General features: G+C 44.4%; 1 protein-coding gene across 2 annotated transcripts in view; it reads right to left on the bottom strand.

Annotated features, from left to right (window-relative positions):
• The window catches only part of IMPG1 (interphotoreceptor matrix proteoglycan 1), a gene marked incomplete at its 5' end in the record, with an annotated part of 90,596 nt that overhangs the window by 13,344 nt on the left and 56,494 nt on the right, over positions 1–20,758 (bottom strand). For both annotated transcript variants that reach the window (XM_079939203.1, XM_079939202.1), the window contains 2 exons: positions 10,655–10,874; positions 13,719–14,247. In XM_079939203.1, the coding sequence (XP_079795329.1) occupies positions 10,655–10,874; positions 13,719–14,247 (749 nt within the window). The remainder of the gene's footprint in view (positions 1–10,654; positions 10,875–13,718; positions 14,248–20,758) is intronic.

Below are 20,758 nucleotides of genomic sequence, written 5' to 3' on the forward strand. Positions count from 1 at the left end.
TAGATGGCGCTCAATAGCAAAAGAAGTAGGAATAGATTCAGGGGATGAAATGATAAGAGCCCGAACTGATTTTTGTCTGCTTAAAATCCGCTGTGCGGAGCGCACCGGTGGAGGGAGGCGAGGTCCGCCTGGAGTTGGCGCGGCGGCAGAATCAGCTTCGGGGGACCGCTGATAGAGCCCTTAGGACGCCGTGATCACCGCGGCAGATCGGGCCTGGCCGGCTGGGGCATGTGGTGCAAACTCCTGGATCATCTTTTCCCATTTCAAAAAGGCAGAGACAGGGCCCCGGAGTTCCGAGGAAGCCGCGACCCAGCCTCACGTCTGAGAGAAGTGGGGAGCTGGGGCCCCCTAACCCCCGAACAACCTAGGCTTTGCGGTCCCGGCTTTGTTGGTGGGGAGGAGCGCGTGTCATTCCTTTCCTTGGGGCATCACGGAATGACAGCCCCACACATCCGGATCGATGGTAATCTGCCGGGCACGGGACGCACTAGCCCACCGACCGTAATTTTAGGGGCTCGCGAACGTGTTTTAAATTCTTTAAAATCAGAAGAAAAAAATTAATAGAATCCAATCTGCATTATATCTGTCTCGATACCGCCGCAGACATAAAATATAATTTTAAAGATTTCTATTAATATTAATGTTTAAATTAATATTCATGAAGGCAAAGGGTCTAGATCCCAGGAAATCCTAATGCAGCGCTGGTCGTCTGCCTGCTCCCTTCTTAAGGCGTGAATGTCATTTTAATTCAGTGCTCGGTGCGGAGTACTTAGTCATTGAATAAATGTGGCGCCCTTCTGGGGGTTTGTGTGGGGAACCTCACCTTCCACACAGGCCCATCGGGCTTGTTTTCCCAAGTCCTGAGAACGTTCTGGGCTTGGCCGCACCTGCCGCGGAGTGAACCTGCTCATCCCTACTGTCAATGCTGAAGCCTCCAGGAAGGCACCCTGGGCGAGAAGAGCTGGTTCTCAGCAATTATCTGTGGCCTTGGGAATGCAGGTTCGCATCTTTGTGTCTCATTTCTCCCTTCTATAAAAAAGGGGTAATGAAAGCAGGTGATCGCTAACATTCCTCCAGCTCAAATAGAAATCTCCCATTCTAGGTGTCCTACTGGAACAAAGGCATCCGGAGCTTTAGCGGGGCTCCAGAACTGTTGAGCAATTCAGTGATTAAAAGAACTTAAAAAAAATCTACATTAAAAGAATTTTTAAAAAATCTACATTTAAGTTCATGTTTATTGTTTTATTGTTATTTCATTACCGGCCAAAAATATTTTGCTTATGACTTATTGCCAAAGGGTAGGATTAGAGTGAGAATAACTATTCAATGATACGTAACGCACAGCATAGTACTATGCACGTGGTTGCAGCTTAATACACGTTTGTGGAATTGAGTAAGTTATTAATGGGCCTTCTGTCTGGCTTGAAGGGGCACGCAACGAAGAAACTTAGGGTTTCATTTCAATTCTCCACCATTCTCAAGAAAACCACCACAATCTCTTTATAGGAGGCTCTCAGTAACATTTCCAGGGCAAACACACATGTCTTACCGTGGACAGAGAGTTGAAGAATTCTCGCTCAGTCCTTTTTGTATCAGCTAAACTGAGGTGTTCTGGGTGCACTGATCTTAGGGCCTGAGTGTCCCAGGATGTGGAGGGGGACGGCTGACAGCAGGGGCTGTGGGAAGTGACCCTGCAGCTGGGCTGAGTCCCAGGCTTGTGTGGAGGGTTTGCATTAAGGGGTTGGATGAAGGGCTCTGGGAGTGTCGTAAGGAAGCTCCATCGGGTGGTTCGGGTGTGAGATGAGGGCACAGGTTGAAACGCTGGAGAGGGGTGAAAGGTATGTGGCAGTCCAGCTGGTAACGGAAGCAGACATTAACAGAAAATCCCTGTGGTGGCACCCCGGGGGGCACGGGGCAGCAGCAGTGTAACCCTAGGAGACTGGCCAGAGACCTAGGAGATGGGATGGGGGAGCTGGGGAGAGTCTTCTGGAGAGAGGATTCGTGCGGCTGCCCCAGCTCGGAAGGGGCACTCCTAGCAGAGCCAATCACCAGTACATGGAAAGGGGACATTTGCAAGTTTGGGACTTTTGTTTCTGAGAGAACGATTTTTTGGTTTTTTTGGCATTCTAGAAGATGACAAAATATTGTAGGAAATTTCACTTGGTGAAATGTAGAACCTAACAGTTCATCTAGGATTAATTAGACTGAAGTGTGTTGTCACTTTTTCTAAGTAGATTAAACAGCCTCTGTATACCCAGTAGGAGGGCTGATAAGACTCCTTTTTATAAAGAGGCAGTAGGTAGAGTTGAAGGAAACACACAAAGCTGCCTTTGAATTCCAGCTCCAGCCCTTGGTGGCTCTGTGACCAGTAAAAGGTAAGTTACTCACAGTTTTAGGAAACAGTTTCTCCAACTGTGTAATAGGGGGAAAATAATAACTTTGTGTAGTTACTTATTAAGATTAAAAAATAGTGTCAATCAACAGTAGCTGTTATCATTTTTATTGTCATTATTGTGATGAGTGACATCTACCATCTTCTCAGAGCTGGTGACTAAGTGCGAATCTTAACAAATGATGCGCTTTGCAGAGAAAATGAGTTTGTTGTTCCACATTCTGGCTGGAAGCATCTAGGATGCCAGACTGTAGTTAATTTCAATGTTTACCATTTACCAGCCTTGAGTCTGCCTGTTTTTGAGGAGGACTTTTAGGAATTCAAGGAGAGAATAAGTCAGAATAAGTTATATGTAGTTTTGCATGTTAGAAATCTTCAACCTGCACACCTAACTGGCATAAAAGCTCTACATGCTTCTGAAGAATTTTCACAGCAGCTTAAATGAAAGACAACTCTAGTTGCTGCGGGTGCCGGTAGAATACTGAGCAAGCCGTGATTTATTGTTTTTCGGTTGATAAATCAGATAGTTCTAACGTTGGTTTATACTTTTTATATCAGAGATGCATTTATTCAGGGAGTTTCAAAAGGTGAAAGGCAAACTGCACACAGTACCAACAGCGTGTGTGGCTTCTCCTACCTGTCTGCGCCTCTGCAGATGCCATCTGGCCTGACAAAGTGCTGACCCTCCTTTAGAGGACACAGCCAGACGGCTCGATGCTGATCTGAATGTGGGGTGAAATTCACCTGGAAATCTCATGAGGGTTTTCAGATTCTATCTTCTTTCTTCTCTTTAGTCCCAAAGTAGTAAAGGAATAATAACCCCCCTCCCCGCTCCCGGCATTGCTACCATAAACCACTCTTCCACCCTGACATTAGGCCAAAAGAAAAGAAAAGCACTTGATTGGGTTTTGTTTCAAATTTTGCAAATGGAACTAAATAATTGGTCTGTCCGGGCATTGCCTATAAATATAATAAAACTGGGGCAAAGAAAAGAAATGCTACATCCTCTGACCAAGAGGGCTTTAACAGTCCCCTCAGCTCAACTAAACTTTACACTGGCTTCTTTCTTCAACCTCCCTTTCCTTAGAGTGAAACTGAGTGGGACCCTTGTGGCTCCTGGGCATGGAAATATTTCTGTGTCCCCCATTTCTTGTAGGTAAGACTCTAGCCTCCATGACTTTCCCTGAGTTCCAAAGGGCAGAGTCGAACAGTTGCTAATCAGGGAAGGGAGGGAATGCAGAGACAGGGGAGGAGTTGTCAAGAAACAATAGCACAGCCTTGGGGCGGGGTCCTGGTTCCCCCTCAAGGGATACACATGACAATATCTTTGAGATCTTCACAGAACTAAACCCCCCAGCAAATGGAAGATGTTAGCATTCTTCATTCCAGAGAAGGCCACCTGAGGCCAGATTAAAGGAACAAGAGAAGCTTATCAAGAGACTACATGATGGCTTCCCTGGTGACGCAGTGGTTGAGCGTCTGCCTGCCAATGCAGGGGACGCGGGTTCGTGCACCGGTCCGGGAAGATCCCACATGCCGCCGAGCGGCTGGACCTGTGAGCCATGGCCGCTGAGCCTGTGCATCCAGAGGCCACAACAGTGAGAGGCCGCGACTACATGAGACCAGATTAAAGGAATGCAGGCCCTGAACACACCCTAATCTTATCAGCAAGCTGCCCTTGAACTATTGCTATAAAACTCCTCACCAAATCCTCGCGGGTTGGGACACAGTTTTGAGGGGCATGAACGCACTGTGACCCCCTTTTCCTGGCGAAGCAATAAAGCTATTCTTTTCTTCTTCACCCAAAACTCTGTCTCGGAGATTTGACTTGGCACCGGTGCACAGAGGCTGAGTTTTTGGCATCAAGAGCAGCCAGTTTAGAAAACTTGTAAATTCTTCCTCTGCCCCTTTGAGATGTAAATCTCTTTAGAGCTTCTTGCCAGAATGATGACTCCTTCTCCAGCTCTTTGGCTTGCTTGTGTCTTTTGGTTCGACACCCATCAAGAGGGGAACCCAGTTTTCGGGTAACACTGCCTCAGCCTGGCTTTCCCTTCCCTCCATTCTGAGCATCTTTACTCCTTGCTTAGTACCCAAAGCTGCTCTCACAGTGGAAGAAGTACCCCGCCACTCCCAGAAATGTCTGCGTTTTCCTCCTGCCCTTTCTGGAATAGCCCCTCCTTACCCTCCCTCGCCTGGGCCCACCACCATTCTACAAGGCCCAGCCCCTATGGCTGTCTGTCTAGGAAGGCTGCGGTGACATTCTCTCACCTGGGGAGAGTGAATTGTTCCTTGCTCTGTGCTTCCTAACATTTCTGTTCATATCCTGACTATAGTGTTTAGAGAGTCTCTGACTTTTTTTGTACATACTTCTGTCTCTCTTGTTAGACCTTTTGCTCCTTGGGGCAGAGATGGGCTCCATCCACCTTTGGGTCCGGAGTCTAGAATAGCGCCTGGCTCTAGGCAGACGGTCCCTAAGTGCTTCCTGAAGGGATGAATGAACAGAGTCCCACATCGTTTTTGCATTGTCATTTACTTGTCTGACTTTTCTGTAACAGCAAAGAGAAGGGCTGGAGAGAGCAAGAGGCTGGGAAACCTTTGATGGTTTAAGAAAAATCCCCCAATATTTGGAAATAAGGAGAAAACTGGATGACAAGTTGCCTGGTAAACAGGGATCATTGTGGGCCGACCCAGCTATCTGCCTGCATTTTTACAGCCGGCCAGCTAGATTTTTACATTTTCAAGTGGTTATATACGCACCAACATAATATCCTCAATTTTGCCTTTTGTCTCGTAAGGCCTAAAATATTCACTGTCTGTTTGCTGACTCCTAGAAGGAGGTAACTTGGTTTGACCTACCATTTACTATTGATTATGGCTTTTTACAACTCTATAAAGTTAGAAGCTATCATAGAGAAAGTGGATAAGATACAATGATTGTATTTTCTGTTTTGTATTTAGATTTCATCATTTGCTTTTGTTCTCTGTTTATATAAGATCCCTGTTTCCACATCCTCTTTAAACCAGATTTGTCATCTAACAATTTCCTTATTAATGAGTCAAATAAGACTGTGGCATATGCTCACTATCTATTCGTATGACATTCATGCTTTTCACATTTGGGGGTTTGGAGGAGGCAGGCTGGCGGCTCCCGGGCTGGGGGACATTGCACCTGAGGCGGGAGACCCTCCAGTGTTGTGTAGCCCTAGTTTTAGTCTGTTTCTTCCAAGAAAGTGGTAAGAAAAGTGCAAAGAGGTAAGACACCCCGTAACTTAGTGTTGCTGTATTTGGCCATCCTGGTTGGGAAAAGGTTGAAATGATAGGACACATTCCCCATTTTCCAAGGAAAGATTCTTGGGCTTCTCTCCCGTAGACAAGCTAGGTATTTATTCCGGATGTACAGTATTTCCCTTTCGGATCCTATTTCAAGGAGAGTTTTCTCCAGTAAGTTCAAGCAAATACTTATATGAACAAACCCGAATCAGCGAGCCTTCTTCTATTGGCTAAAATGGCCTTCGGGTGTTATCTGGGATTTTGATGGTCAGTGCCCTGACCCTGTGACCTCTCTTACTACATGCTGGGGGATGGGCACTGCTGAGCCTCCACCGAGCCTTAGACACTAGAAAAGACCATGCCAGCAACAGAGCCAGAGGCCGCGTGTATTGGGATTTGAGTTCTTGTTCTCTAGGAAGCTGAAGTCCTTGGGGTCCAGAGACCTGAGAGGCAGCGTGAGCAGTTGGGTGCACTGGTTGCATGTACTAGGAGGATGTTTTAATCAGCTTGCCTGTCAATCACCATGACAGCTTACACTTAAATACACCACCATGAGGAGAAAATCTGGACCAGCCAGTTATGCTGAAAAACTAGAAGCAAAGTAGCTGTCATCTTCTAGATTAAAGGAATAAGAAGAAAACTACTGAATATCATATGCATATTTTCCCTTAATTTGTTTTAAAATCCAGACACCCATTTCTTCTATAATCAAAATACTAATTTTGTACATATTTCCCCAAACTAAAATTGTACAGGAGAACTGAGGCTAGAAACACTAAGTATACAGGTGGTTTTTTTTTTTTTTAATGATCGGCATTTTACGTGTCAAGAAGTTTTATGAGATGTGCAGATTCACAGAAGTAAGAAACTAATGAACTCTGTGCAGAAGCAATGGTTGTAGCAGGCTGTGAACAGGGAAGGGCTGTGAGTAGTGTGAGAACGAAGGTGGGAGCATTTGTGAGTCTGTGTCTGGGTGGGTCCCCAAGTACCCCTCTGTCTTGGGTGGCTACTTCCCTCTCTTCGGCAGCCGCCACCCTCCAAAGGTAGCTCGGGCCACTGCCACCAAAACTTTTGTGGCTGGTGTCCTGCCTCTCCGGCTCTGGTGCTGACAAAGCTTTTCTCCTTGACCAGACCCTAACTCAGGCTCCCCTAAAATTTCCAGCTCAGCCTCAACTCTTGGGCTGTGTTTGTCTCTTCACTGTCCAATTTTAGCACGAAAGCTGTTTAGTAGGTTTGGCCAGAATCTCCCACCCTCCATATACCAGATCCTCAGGTTCCTCATCCTCTGCTCTCTCCCAGGTGGTGTCTAATCACCTGGCCTGCCTTCTGCAAGAATCCTTTTAGGTCATTTTAGCCAGAATCCCCTCTCACCCCTGACGTTCCTTCTTAGTAATATTCCACCCACTGACCCATTCTGCTCCTTGGCTATAAATTCCCACTTGCGTGTGCTGTGCCCAGAGCTGAGTCCAATCTCTCTCCTCCACTGTGAGACTCCATTGCCGTGGTCCCTACATCCACCAAGATGGGCCCCCGGAATAAAGTCTCCCTTGGCATCTTTAACAAATGTCACTGAGTCATTGTTTCTTTAACGACGCTGGCTGTCTTCATGGCGACAGCAGCAGCCCAGCCCTCATACCACCAACAACCACAGGCCTCCTCACTGCCTGAGATCAGCCAGGGAGACCAGAATTCTCTACATTCATCCCTATCCCCATATTTTCTCTGTACTATTCAGGCCTCAGGCTTCAGTGAAATGGGATTTAAAGGAAAACTCAGTGCTTTCTTCTTTATGGGATCCCTCCCTGGTGATTCCCAAACTCACAGAAATTTGCAACTAAGAGTAGCGTATCAGAAAGTGCTCATTAGAAGGTCTTTGAAGGGAAAAGGCATAGCTTTGATCCCAGCATCATTGTAAGGTGACCACCCTTGGCCACAGGGCAAGTTCCTTTGGGCAGGGACTTTCATATGTTCGCTGGTTATCACCGTGGTGGATGAATGCTGACTCTTGGGTTACCCGTGTAGAAGATGGTAAGGTTCAATCCATCATCAGCCGCTTGCTGGCTACATGGGTGAATCTTCCCTTTGCCTTTTGTGAAATAACGAAACCAGCTGCGAGGGAGGAAGCCCTGCCTCCTCCCACCTTCTCCAGCTCCCTGTCCGTTGGAAGATGGCACAGTGGCTTCTCACTATAACTAGGAGCCCTTTTGGATATTAGATTTATCCGTTTTGATTTATATAGAGGAATCCATAAAGTTCTTTGCTATTTATTTTTAACTTTTATAAAATCCATATTTGGCTTTCTAATTCTGCTGTCCTCCAATCCTTTCGTTTAGGCATTACTCATGTCCTGGCTGGCTCATGACAGCCGTTCTTGGCAGACCTCATCCATCTATCCATCCACTCATTCAATAATTCTATGAGTTCCAACGTATTAAAAATTCAGATTTTTCTGAATTCTCCAAGTATCAAGAAATAAGTAGAGTAAGGTAATGTCCCAGGTGGCCCAGCGCTCTCTGGCCCCCCCCTCTTGCTCTACCATTAATCAGTGTAAATTTGGCTCCAGTAGGGACTGGAACCCACGTTAGCACCATCTCATTTCTATTGCTATTGGCTTCTTAGAGGAAAAGCTACATAGCCAAACTGGTTGTGAGAAATTAGTGAAATAATTTCAGTTGAACCTCCACACAAATACCTTGTCGTGGTACTGTCATTGTTCCCACTGGTACCCTCCTCAGATCACAGATTATTAGTCAAGTTGCTAATGACGATGTTACAATATCAACCACTAACTTTTATTAGTCAACTACAGTGTGTTGAATGTTATGCTAAGTGTTGGTTAATCCTCACAGCTCTTACTACCTCCATTTTCCAGTTGTGGAGATGGAGTCCTGCTGTTAGTGAAACTGAACAGGACCCTGTAGGGCTCCTGGGCACGGAAGTCTTTCTGTGCCCCTCTCTCTTGTTTGTAGGGAATACACTCCAGCCTCCATGACCTTCCCTGAGTTCCAAAGGGCAGGTTCAAACAGATGCTAATCAGGGAAGGGAGGGGATGGTGAGATAAGGGAGGAATAGTCAAGAAACAATAGTGCAGCCTTGGGGCAGGGTCCTGGTTCCGCCTCAAGGGATACACATAACAATATCTCTCAGCTCTTCTGCAGAACTGAAACCCCCAACCAATGGAAGACGTTAGCATTCTTCCTTCTGGGGAAGATCACAGTTGATAACCTGTAGAAACTCATCAAGAGACCACCTGAGGCCAGATTAAAGGAATGCAGGCCCTGTACACACCCCATCCTTATGAGCAACCCTGCCCTTGAACCATTGCTATAAAACTCCTCACCAAATCCCCCCCCCCCAACCAGGTTGGGCCACACAGTTTTGAGGGGCACGAGCCTGCTGCGTCCCCCTTTGCCTGGCAAAGCAATAAAACTATTCTTTTCTACTTCATCCAAAGCCCTGTCTCTGAGATTCGATTCCACACTGGTGCACAGAGGCAGAGTTTTGGGCATCATTAGAACACAGGATTCATGTTCAGGACCGTAGCCCTCCAAGGTCATGGTTTTCTGCTGTGCTTCCTTCCAGCGTCCCCAGGGTCCCTTACACATCCCTGGCGAATACATTACCAGCTTCCTGCCCTCTATCTAAGAGGCGCCCAGTTTTCCCCTGCCTCAACTTGGCTCCTATTGTTGGATGGGTCTCTAAGTAGCCTGTCAGCTCCCTGGGGAGGAAAAAAGGGAGGGGGTCGGGCCCTTGTCCCTCTTATGCTAAGTTCTCCCTATATATGTTCCTGTTTTCAATTGACTGAAAAGAATTGGTCTTCTGATCTTAACTGGCAGGGACCCCCTGGTAGTTTTCAGGGGAAGAGGTGGTATCTTACTAGCATTTAGGAGGTCTTTGATTTCTTAGGGGTCCGGAGGGCTTGCTTAGCTGCTTGTGTTCAAAGGTAAGCGCTCCCAGACTCAGTGCCTTCAGGCTGTCTGTCTTTTTAATAATCCTGTTTACTGAGGTAGGAGGCAATTTTCTTAAAGTTGCTCAAGGCTCTGCTCCATCAAAGGGAAGCGTCTCCCAAGTGAGCCTTTTTGTTTGCATTTTGCCCGAGGCCTTTCCCTACCCCTTCATTGTTAGTCCCCAGGAAGCCAGGGAGGATGTTACCTATCCACCTCACTAATTCACAGCCAATTAGGAAGTTTGTTCTGAACATGACTCCAAGGTCGCTTTTCCAGTAGATTTGGAGCCTTGCCCCCTTGCCATGCAGAGAATTAAAAAATTGTCTTCAATTGGTTAGAAAACAGAATTTTGAAGCTAATGGTGGAAACAGTTCCCAGTTTGGGCATAGCTGGTTATATTGGTACGTACACTATGCTTTATCATCAGAACAAATGTTTGCTATTTTGTAGCTTCGGGCTCAGCCCCTGTATCTTTAAGGTTTTTTTCACATCTAACTGCTTTGTTTTAACCTGCACATGTGGAAGCTGATCTAGGGTATACAAGTGGGAAGGGACAGGATTTTCCTCTTGGGTGATGGTGAAGTGGCTTTCTTCCAAGTTTGAGTTTCGGTCTAATGATTATTTTTCTTTCCTCGGGAAACTGTCTCAGTTTCATCCCGAATTGTGCTACGAAGAGGACTGGAAGGTTTCTTAGGTGGTTGCAGTTCACTGAGAAAGTGCTTTTGACTTCCGGCAAGATATAAATTAGCTTGTCTGGGGGTTATGTTAAAAAAAAATCTCTTAAGCACAGCATAAGTTTTGTTCTGTGGGGAAATTATAGAGCCCAGATTGTGAAGCAAGAGGTATACTTGCTCTTTGGATGTAGGAAAACTTTAACCTGCATGTCTTAGGACCCTACCTTTCTACCACGTTGATTCATAGCTTCTGAAAAGTTATTCTGTCAAGTGCAGTTTTAAACTGATTCTTGTGGCCTCAACGTTGAACTGCATGCCTAAGCAAACAAAACCAAAACACCCCCACACTTTTCTGGGTTGGATTCTTTTACCTGGTTCCACATCGAGAGAGTAGCTATCTATTTCCAGATCGAGCTGCTGTGCGGCCGCAGAACGAAAATCCTCCAAGACCCCTCGCACAGCCTTGGTCAGGTTATATGGCACCGAGCTAGCAAACTTCATTTTGCTATTCACGATCACGCTCCCATTTCTGAAGTTAAGTATTTCAAGTTGCTTAAAACCTGTGAGATTGGATCGTAGATATGGAACCAGCTGCAAAAATAAAAGAGGGTTTACTCTTAACGGGGTTCTAAGTGCTCAGATGCTTCTCCTTCCATTTGTACTCACATTTCATTATCTGAGGCATAAATTTCAGTTCCTTTTTTGACACTGATTTTTTTTTTTTGCGGTACGCGGGCCTCTCACTGTTGTGGCCTCTCCCGTTGCGGAGCACAGGCTCCGGACGCGCAGACTCAGCAGCCATGGCTCACGGGACCAGCCGCTCCGCGGCATGTGGGATCCTCCCGGACCGGGGCACGAACCCGTGTCCCCTGCATCGGCAGGCGGACTCTCAACCACTGCGCCACCAGGGAAGCCCTCAGTTCTTTTTTTATGTTTGTGTTTGAATTGAACATGAGACCAGAACACCACTATTTAATGATCTATTTGCAGTGATTATGTCCCATATTTCCACTTTCCTGGGTACTGAGATGGATGGGCAGTGATTTTCTTCATGATGAATTGTGAGAACAGAGGATTGAAAAAAAAATCCAGGTCAATACTATCAGCCAAGAAGGGATGCCAGGTTCAGTTATTTAAAAAAAAAAATCCAAGTAAATAAAAACGTGTTCCAAACTGAGCCCAGGAGCAGACTGACCTATGCCTGGTCAATAGGACATCCATTTGGAAGCAACCAATTTGAAATGACGTATTGAAATAAACAGCTGAAACATCAGCTCGTCTGTCTGTGCAGGATGCTTCATATCAACACAAATGTGGTGAAGTGGAAAGAGCAGAGAACTTGGCTGTCAGAAGACTAGGTGTCAGTCCTGTGACTGTTGCTAGCCAGCGGTGTGACCTCATCAAGCCATTAACTACTGTAGTACCTCAGTGCTCTCACCTGAATTATGAGGGAGAAGAAAAGTTGTTCCCTAAGGACCTTTCCCAAGTTATAATTTAATAATCTCAAAATGATGCCCCAGAGGATTGTGCTTCACGTTCCCACACCTGTCTCTTGTAAGCCACAGCCATCCTTTTTTTTTTTTTTTTTTTTTTGGCTGTGCTGCATGGCATGTGGGATCTCAGTTCCCCGACCAGGACCAGGGAACCTGTGCCTCCTGAAGTGGAAGCGCACAGTCTTAACCACTGGGCCACCAGGGAGGTCCCCACGACCGTCCTTGAGATCACTTTTCAGATATGTCTGAAACTCAGCGATGTCTGCTTTGTTTCCGGCCTTGAAAGTGAGCCCTCTCCTTCATGAACCAACACCCACGAACCCAGAGAGGGCACAGATGCAAACTACAATCTCCCAGGCTTGGCCTAGACCTGCTTTCCCTTTGCCCCTGTCCCCACCCCACCAGAATTTTGACACTGGCCCAGACCCACATGTTGGTACCCCTTCCAGTAACCGCCCCCCCGCACAAGGTCATTGTGAAAATAAAATGAAATTTTATACAAAGTGTGGAACCGCTCTCTCCTGTTTTCTCCCACCTACTTTGACTAGGCTCATTCTCTATGTCTTAACATTGCTTTGGCCCCTGGTGGGAATTACTGTCCTCAGCTAGTGTGCAGACAACTAGCTGCTCCCTTCTCCCAAATCATTCTCCTCTTCTTCACGGGAAAGAGGCTGCCCAGCTAGAGACCACATTTCCCAGCCTCCCTTGCAGCAAACTGTGGTCACGTGACCAGTTCCCACCAATGGAATATGAGTGTAAGAGATGTGGGCAACTTTGGCATCACTTGCTTAGGAAATTGCTTGCCCTGGGCTTCCTCTCTTTCCCCTTCTCACAGTGGAAACAGGGATGTACCAGCGACCCAGCTTTGGCTGCATGAGTGAGGAAACACCCTTGGGGTTGGCAGAGTTATAAGATGAAGGGATTGTGAGTCCCTGGATGACGTCATAGAGCAGAGCTGTCGCACCCACCCAGTGGAGGAGAAATACGCTTGTACTCTATTTAAGTCACTGTATTCTTGATCTTTTCATTATGGCAGCCCAGCATGTACCCTAGTTAATACACCTGGGTTCGGTGCCCTGGGACTCTGTTCCTTGAGATTGTCCCAATATCTACTCACCTCATTTGGGGGAGGGGGGAATAGCACAAAGTCTTACTTTAAAGTTCACCTGAAGCATTGGTGTTTATGTGGTTTTAATTTGCTAATGATTTAACTTATATGTAGCTTACAAATATTTTTCCTCTTATTTTCAGAAATTCTGTAATCTTTGTGCTATGCCTTGTGTACTTGAATTTCATTAGCCGTGACTGTGTAGAGGTTCACAGTTCAGCAGTTTTCACTGTGCATGTATTTCTAGTACATGTGAGTTTGGGGGGTGTTTCATAAATCAGGGTTATATGCCACCATGATTGTCTTCTCACTTTCTTTGTTAGGGCTTGGGATGCTAAGCCATTTAGTCAGTTTTTTTTTTTTTTTTAGTTTTATGAGAATTGAAGGGGAACTAAAAAAAAAAAGAATTCTTACACTTGAACTCTTGGCCTCACTTGTGCTGGACTTTTCTAGCCTTGAACCCTTTATTCAGATGGCTGGAAAACAGCATGTGGTATTATAACTTAGGGAAAGTCCGCTCATATTGTTTATAAATTCCAAGTTCAGTCCGTGAGTGGTTATGTATTATTCCTGGGAAAACTAAATCGGGAGGAACTATAATGAAAAGCTCTTAAAAATAAGTTTGTTCCCAGGACGCTGGGCGGCAGTGGCCCATTGGATCTGAATCCATCTCAACACTCTAGCTGAATGCCGTCGGCAACAGCTATCTCAGAGGCTTGTCTCTTCCACCTTGCATTGCTCAAGACAGCCAGGGATTATATTATAAAATAATAGCAAAAAAAAAAAAAAAAAAGAAAGGAGACACACAGATAGCTGTATGTGGTGTCCACTCACCAGTTGTGTGAATCGCTGCTCCAGAGCTTGGTACTCCAGTGAGCTCTTGTTGAACAGGTCAGTGGAGAAGGGCACGTTGGCCACACGCAGACTGAAGAACACCACCAGCTCTCGGCCCCTGGCAGCGATGGTCATGGCGCTGGTGGTGATGTACTGCAAAGCTGGGCCAGGAGTGATGTTCTCCAAGAAATGATCCAGGGTGGAAACATACCCACTGAATCCCAGTACCTCAGAGGATGCGTGAGTGCTGGCGAGATCCGTTCCGTCTAAGTCTCCGACTGTATCTTGACTGCTGATACTCAACCTGCTGTCTTCTGAAGATGCAGGTGAACGTGAAATTTCCTGAGCCAATTGGCTGATGGCAGAATAATCATCGGTGGGGATGGTTAGCCGTGGGATTAGTACTGTCTGATCAAGGGAAATTATGTCTGTGGCACTTTGATCAGTCTGAGAAAAGATGCTCGATGCAGTAAAAAAAGGCCGAGTTTCTGATAGGGAGGTGGAGGCCACAGCAGGTGGAGACCAAGAACTGTCCATGGAGGAAACTCCTGAGACCAATTCATTATGTCCAAGCATCCCCGCAAAGAACAGAAAGCAAAAAAGAAAATCCAAAGTTAAAATTACTTTTGGAAAAATAGCATTTGACTATCTTAATGTCATATTTTTTTATTTATTTTTAAATTTCTTCGATTTTATTCCAGTTTTATTGAGATATTGACATACCTCACTGCATAAAGTTAAGATGTACAGCATGTTTTAACTTACGTAGTGAAATAATTACCATACTTAGTATCATATTTTAAAAAGCAAATTGGTGGTAATTCCCTGGTGGTCCAGTGGTTAGGACCCCGTGCTTTCACCAATGAGGGCACGGGTTCAGTCCCTGGTCAGGGAACTAAGATCCCGCAAGCCACATGGCACGGCCAAAAAACAAAAAAGACAAATTGGTACAGAAAGGGCAGGCAGCCCTGTGTCCACACCTAGGGAGACAGAGGGTGGGTCTCTATAACCATTTTATTCAGACCCAATACTTCTGGATATGCGAGACTAAAAGAGCACCAATTGCCTAGAATTACAGGGATTACTTACTGCCCAGTGAGACACAGCACATCTAGGGACCAGGTGGTCAAAAAGGACTAGGTCAGCAGGTGGTGGCGCACCACAGATGGCTTTGGGGTAGACTTGGATCCCACATCCCCATCTGGACCTCCCAGACAATTAGCTGTGCTCTTTTGGCCTGGAGTTTTATTCACCTTCCAATCATGCAAACCTGAATTTTATGTAATTGGATTTTTGGGGGGATCTCAGCTTATCACATTTTGGTAGTTTCATCAATTAAAATTTAAATTATGCTTTTCCAACATTGGATAATCTGACTGAATAACTTGCCTATTTGCAAAATGATATGGAGACCGTGAAGATGTGGGTTACACATATAATTTGAACTTTGTATTGGCCATACAACTAAATATTGGGTAATATTTAAAGGTTTTTTTCATTCCTACATGATTATACCTTGATGATACCACCACTTTGCATTGCTTTCTTGAGTAAGTACATATTGAACTACTGAAGTCCATTCCCTTTTTGGTGCAAAATTAAAATCAATAAGTATTTATGAACTAAGAAAGTGGTTATATGAAGCTTTCAGATAAAGATATTGGTGGGTTATTAAAATATTCCAATAAACCTAAACCTAGAGCCACTGATAGATAATATTTAAGGCATTAGGTAGATCAAAAGAGGGAGCTTTCTGTGAATACTTTGGTGGCATTTTGGCAAATATGTGGGAAAGCTGTGTTAAAGTCCAAATGCTAAGCATGATGAATGGACTGTCTGGATGCAGATATAATCTTTGGACTCTCAGTCAGCTAATTTACTAGAGTGCAATCACCCAAACTGAAAATCCAAGTAATAAACAGCTCTGAAAGGTAGAATCATATTACTTTTATTAGTTTCTTAAAATAAAACCTGTCTGTGGAGAATTTAACCAGATTTCAGAGAAGCACGCCCTTTTCTTCCACCTGGGGAGGATGCCTGGGTGTGTCTACCCATAACTCACTCAACTATCAGAAATGATGTTTTGTAACATCCAAGATCTTTCTAGATATACACTCGTAGTTTTATTCAAATCTCTATTGCCATGGACTGAATGTTTGCATTCTCCCAAAATTTATATGTTGAAATCCTCATCTCCAATGTGACAGTATTTGGAGGTAGGGTCTTTGGGAGGTAATTAGGTCAGGAGGGTGGAGCCCTCATGAATGGGATTAGTGCCTTTATAAATAAAAAGAGACATAAGAGAGATGATCTCTCTCTCTCTCTGCCATGTGAGGATACAGAAAGAAGGCATCTGTGTGCTAACCGGAAAAAGCCCCTCACCAGGAATTGAATCATCCAGCAATTTGACCTTGGACTTCCCAGCCTCCAGAACTGTGAGGAAGAAATTTCTGTCATTTAAGCCACCCAGTCTATGACGTTCTGTTATAGCAGCTCAAGCTGACTAAGACATCCTTGGAAAGATCTGGGATAAATAAGTTGAAGGCTTCAAGTACTATCAGTGGTTTGATTTGACTTTGTGCTGGGGGGAAATGCATTTGAATCTGAGCTCCTCAGCTCTCTTCCAGATGGTCAGGGTCAGGGAGGAAGCACAATGACAGGTGTCTTCTTTCTGCTCCAGGCCAGAATCTCATTACTCATACCTTTCTCAGTAGAGAGATTTTAGTCAGATTAAAATAGTCTGTTGCATTATGTCATCAACCAGCAAGCAAGAATTTCTAACTCTTAACCTTTGTGGCATCTTTTAAAAAATTTTTTTTATTTTTTGGCTGTGTCGGGTCTTAGTTGCAGCACACGAGATCTCTTGTTCAGGCTCACGAGCTCAGTAGTTATGGTGCGTGGGCTTAGTTGCCCTGCAGCATGTGGGGGGCACTTAGCTCCCCGATCAGGGATCGAACCTGCGTCCCCTGCATTGGAAGGCAGATTCTTTACCACTGGACCACCAGGGAAGTCCCTGTGGCATCTTAACATTAATCATTCACATTCACAATAAACCCAACCAAGTTATTTCACTGATAGAACCGTTGGCTATTTAAATGTACATTGTTAGATAAAATACAGGATTTCCACTGGAACGTACTTATACTAAAACGTTATTTGTTGTTTATCTGAAATTCAAATTTAACTGGTTATCTTGTATTTTTCTTTGCTGAATCTAGCAGCCCTATTTAAGTGTGATTTTAACAGACCCCTCACAGTCTCTCAGCTTGATATGGAAACTACTAAGGCTATAGTCAATTCTTTTGAAACAAAATTTCATCCAGACATTACCAACACTTATAAATGTATTTAAAATAATTATTCATCAGATTTTTATGCAAAAGACATGCCAGCAACAAAGGCCATCCTAACCCTAAGTTTTTACACTGCAATGGAGAAGGCAAGCACGAAAACCCAAGGCCATTTATTTCATCATGAGGTATGCAAAACAGACTCCAGATAACTTGACTTTTTAGCTGTCATGTTAGAGCATGCGTAGAGTTCTCATGAGGGCATGAGGTATGTTTATATGTATGTGTGCCCAGGGGGCCGCTGGTAGAAGCCCAGCTGCTGGGTGTAAAGGAAAAGGCTATTTTGGTCACTTTCTGGGCAGGAGATCTTCCCGCAAACAAAGGCCACAGATGAAATGCTCCAAACCAGAGTGGTTGAACTCAGGTCCAGCTGAAGCCCAAAGTGAGATAAGCCAGTAACAGGTGAGGATGGGCTCAGTGGGGGCAGCCAGGAGCCCCACTAGTAGCCAGAGGAAGGCACAGAGACGTGTGAGGCAAGTGCAGATGAAAGATCGTCCTAAATGCTGCTGGAAAGGGTCACACATCTACATGTACCCATTAATCATAAACATCCGGTGGTCACCTGGTTTATGTTTAAATACCTAAAAACAAAGATTCCACAGTCTCCTCTAGATCTTCAAGTGATGTGACCAGCAAGTTCTTAATTCTCTATCAAACAAATCCATTCTTATTTATCACAACAAAAAAGTCATCTTCTTTTTGGCATATTATAGAAATAGAACATATGTGTTTACTATTCATTCATTCAGCAAATAGATATTGATGGCCTACTATGTGCCAGACACTGTTCCAGGTGCAGGGGTACATCAGTGAACAAAACAGATGAAAGTTTCTTGCCCCAAGAAGGTTACTATCTAGTGGAGGAAGACAGAAAATAAACAAAATAAGCAAAGGGAAATATATTCTATACCAGGTGGTGATAAGAGCTAATGAAGTAACATGAAGCAGGAAAGAAGGTGGGAATGCTGGGTTTGCAATTTTATACGGTGGTCATTGAGAATGCAATATTTGAGCAAGACCTGAAGGAGGTGAGAGAGTTTAGCCATGCAGCAAATGCAAATGAGAAAGCCAGAGAAAGAAGGGTGCCTGTATTGCTCCAGGAACAGCTGGCTGTGAGGGCAGCATGGTCAAAATAAAGTTCTATACTCTCAGTTGAGAGTGAGGGTGACTAAAGATATTTTTAAACACATAAAGTCTCAAAAAATTCTTCTTGGACACCCTTTCTTAGGATGTGTTTACCTAAAATGATAGGGTAAACCGAGAAATAGGAAGACATGGGGTACTGAAGAAAAGTTAGGGAAATCTCCAGGAAGAAGGTGAAGGGAAATCCCCATCTCAGAGAGATGGGTACTCGAGGTGTAAAAGGAAACTAAGTACATGCGATGCTTGTATCACCAAGCCCTCTGCCATTGTACCAATTTTTTTTTTTTTAACTTGAGAAAACTACTAATGGATGTGCTCCATAAAACAAGAGAGTGATCTCAGAGGGGCCTGAGATCTAGGGATCAGGGAATCCAACTCAGGAGAAAGGCCAACGAAATTTTAAGGATGACAGAAAATGGAAATCCCAGGTGACAGCTGTCCAAAAGGCCTAGAGAGTAGTAGTCGAGGAGAAAGAGAAGGTCTTTGAAAATTGGAAGTGATAAGTTACCTGATGTGGAAAATTCTACTGGAAATTTCAATGCAAAATTTGAAAAGAATTGGCAATAAGTACGAAGAACATTAAGCAAATAAAAAAATCAAAGAAAACATTAATTCCAGGAAAACAGAAAGTAAACATATTTAGAGCAAATAGTTCATCTGCAAATATATAATGGAAACATTGAATATTGATTCAATAATAGTTATTACCATATTGATAGGGAAGGGTGTTGTAAGAAACTTAAATCCTTATTTGCAATAATAGGAAGTCAGTAAATAATGTATAAAACAGATGAGTCAAAAGATGTATATTATTTAAGAATATGGCAAGAATAAATGCCAGAAGAAATAGCTGAGTTAAAAGGGAGTACTTTTGGTAAGTGGGACTGCACAGTGGGGAAGTGTGAGGTAGCAAAATGCTGTATATGTCAGAATACTTCAATGATATGGCTTTAGAAGTATTAAACGTTTTATTTTGAGACAACTGAATATTCAAATGCAGTTCTAAGAATAGTAGAGAAGGGCATCAGTGAAAATGGCAGAAGAAGAAACTCCAAAAGTCAAGTTGTCCTTCACATTTGAAAGTTACAGGTAGTAAGTAGCTGGGATACAATAAGAAATATATATTTGCCTCAGCCTCCAGTTCCTGACACAGAGCTCTTAAATTTCTGAACCTTGAGCAACAGCTGGAAAAGTATGCCGTCAAACCCGTTCCAGGGAGAAATTGGGAGCTGTGTGTGTATGCCGGCTCCCTCTGTGCTGAACCCCAGGGGAAGGCCACAGGAAGTGCTTGGTACCCATTTAAAATTGCCTCTTTTGTCTTCTGTGGTTCTGGGGGACTGTGAATGCTGAGCTCCATTGGCTGCCAGAGCTGGGTGATTTGGGAATCAGTCGCTCTGATGGCAGCCATAAAAGTTGGGAAGCCAGTTTTTAGCTGGTTGATCAGAAGTACAAGTGACAGCCTGGGACTTTGGTATCTACAGTAGGGGGCAGTCTTGTGGATCTGAGCTCTTTATCTGTGGGCTCTGCATCAACTCCAGGTGTTTAGTGTCATAATTGAGTTGTAGGACACACAGTTGATGTCTGGAGAGTCGAGAATTGGTTGATATAGGAAAACTCCCTACACATTTGATATTAGAAGTGCTGTGAATAGAGAAGTAGCCCTTCTTTTAGTAGCCAAACCCTCAGGAGCTTTGATACCCTTCCTGAAGCAATGATCTGATGATACAGTCCAGCCAACTAAAAGATACATCAAAACAGAGAACTCAGGAATACAGAAGCTATGACAGAAGGTTTGAGATTGAGCCTTAAATCCATTTAAATATGGAAATCTGTCCAGGAAGCCATGGGAGTTGTGGCCGCAGAATCAATTTTAAATTTATAAACCTTGACCATGTAATATACTCGTCTAATTATCAAAACTTGGGACGTGGGGGAGTGAAGATGGCTGGACTATGGGTGTTCTGATAGTCTTACCTTTTATGACAGTACATCAAAAATGCTGCCTAATGTTGGTACATACAGTGTAAATGAAATGACTCCAAATTAATATTTTAGGTAATCTTATTCTTAGCCTTTAGGGATCTTTTAAGAATGAGTATCTCATAAAGTAAGGAAGAGGGAGACGCTCAAGATGGCGGAGGAGTAAGACTTGAAGATCACCTTCCTCCCCACAAATACATCAAAAATAGATCTACATGTGGAACAGCTCATACAGAACACCTACTGAATGCTGGCAGAAGACCTCAGACTTCCCAAAAGGCAAGAAACTCCCCACGTACCTGGGTAGGGCAAAAGAAAAAAGAAAAAATGGAGACAAAAGAATAGGGATGGGACCTGCACCTCTGGGAAAGAGCTGTGAAGGACGAAAAGTCTCCACACACTAGGAATACCCTTCACTGGCAGGGATGGGGGCTGTGCAGGAGGGAAGCTTTGGAGCCACAGAGGAGAGCACAGTAACAGGGGTGGGGAGGGCAAAGCAGAGAGATTCCCGCACAGAGGATCGGTGCTGACCAGCACTTACCATCCTGAGAGGCTTGTCTACTCACC

Source organism: Stenella coeruleoalba (assembly GCF_951394435.1).
Source record: "Stenella coeruleoalba genome assembly, chromosome: 12".
NCBI classification, from domain to species: Eukaryota; Metazoa; Chordata; class Mammalia; order Artiodactyla; family Delphinidae; genus Stenella; species Stenella coeruleoalba.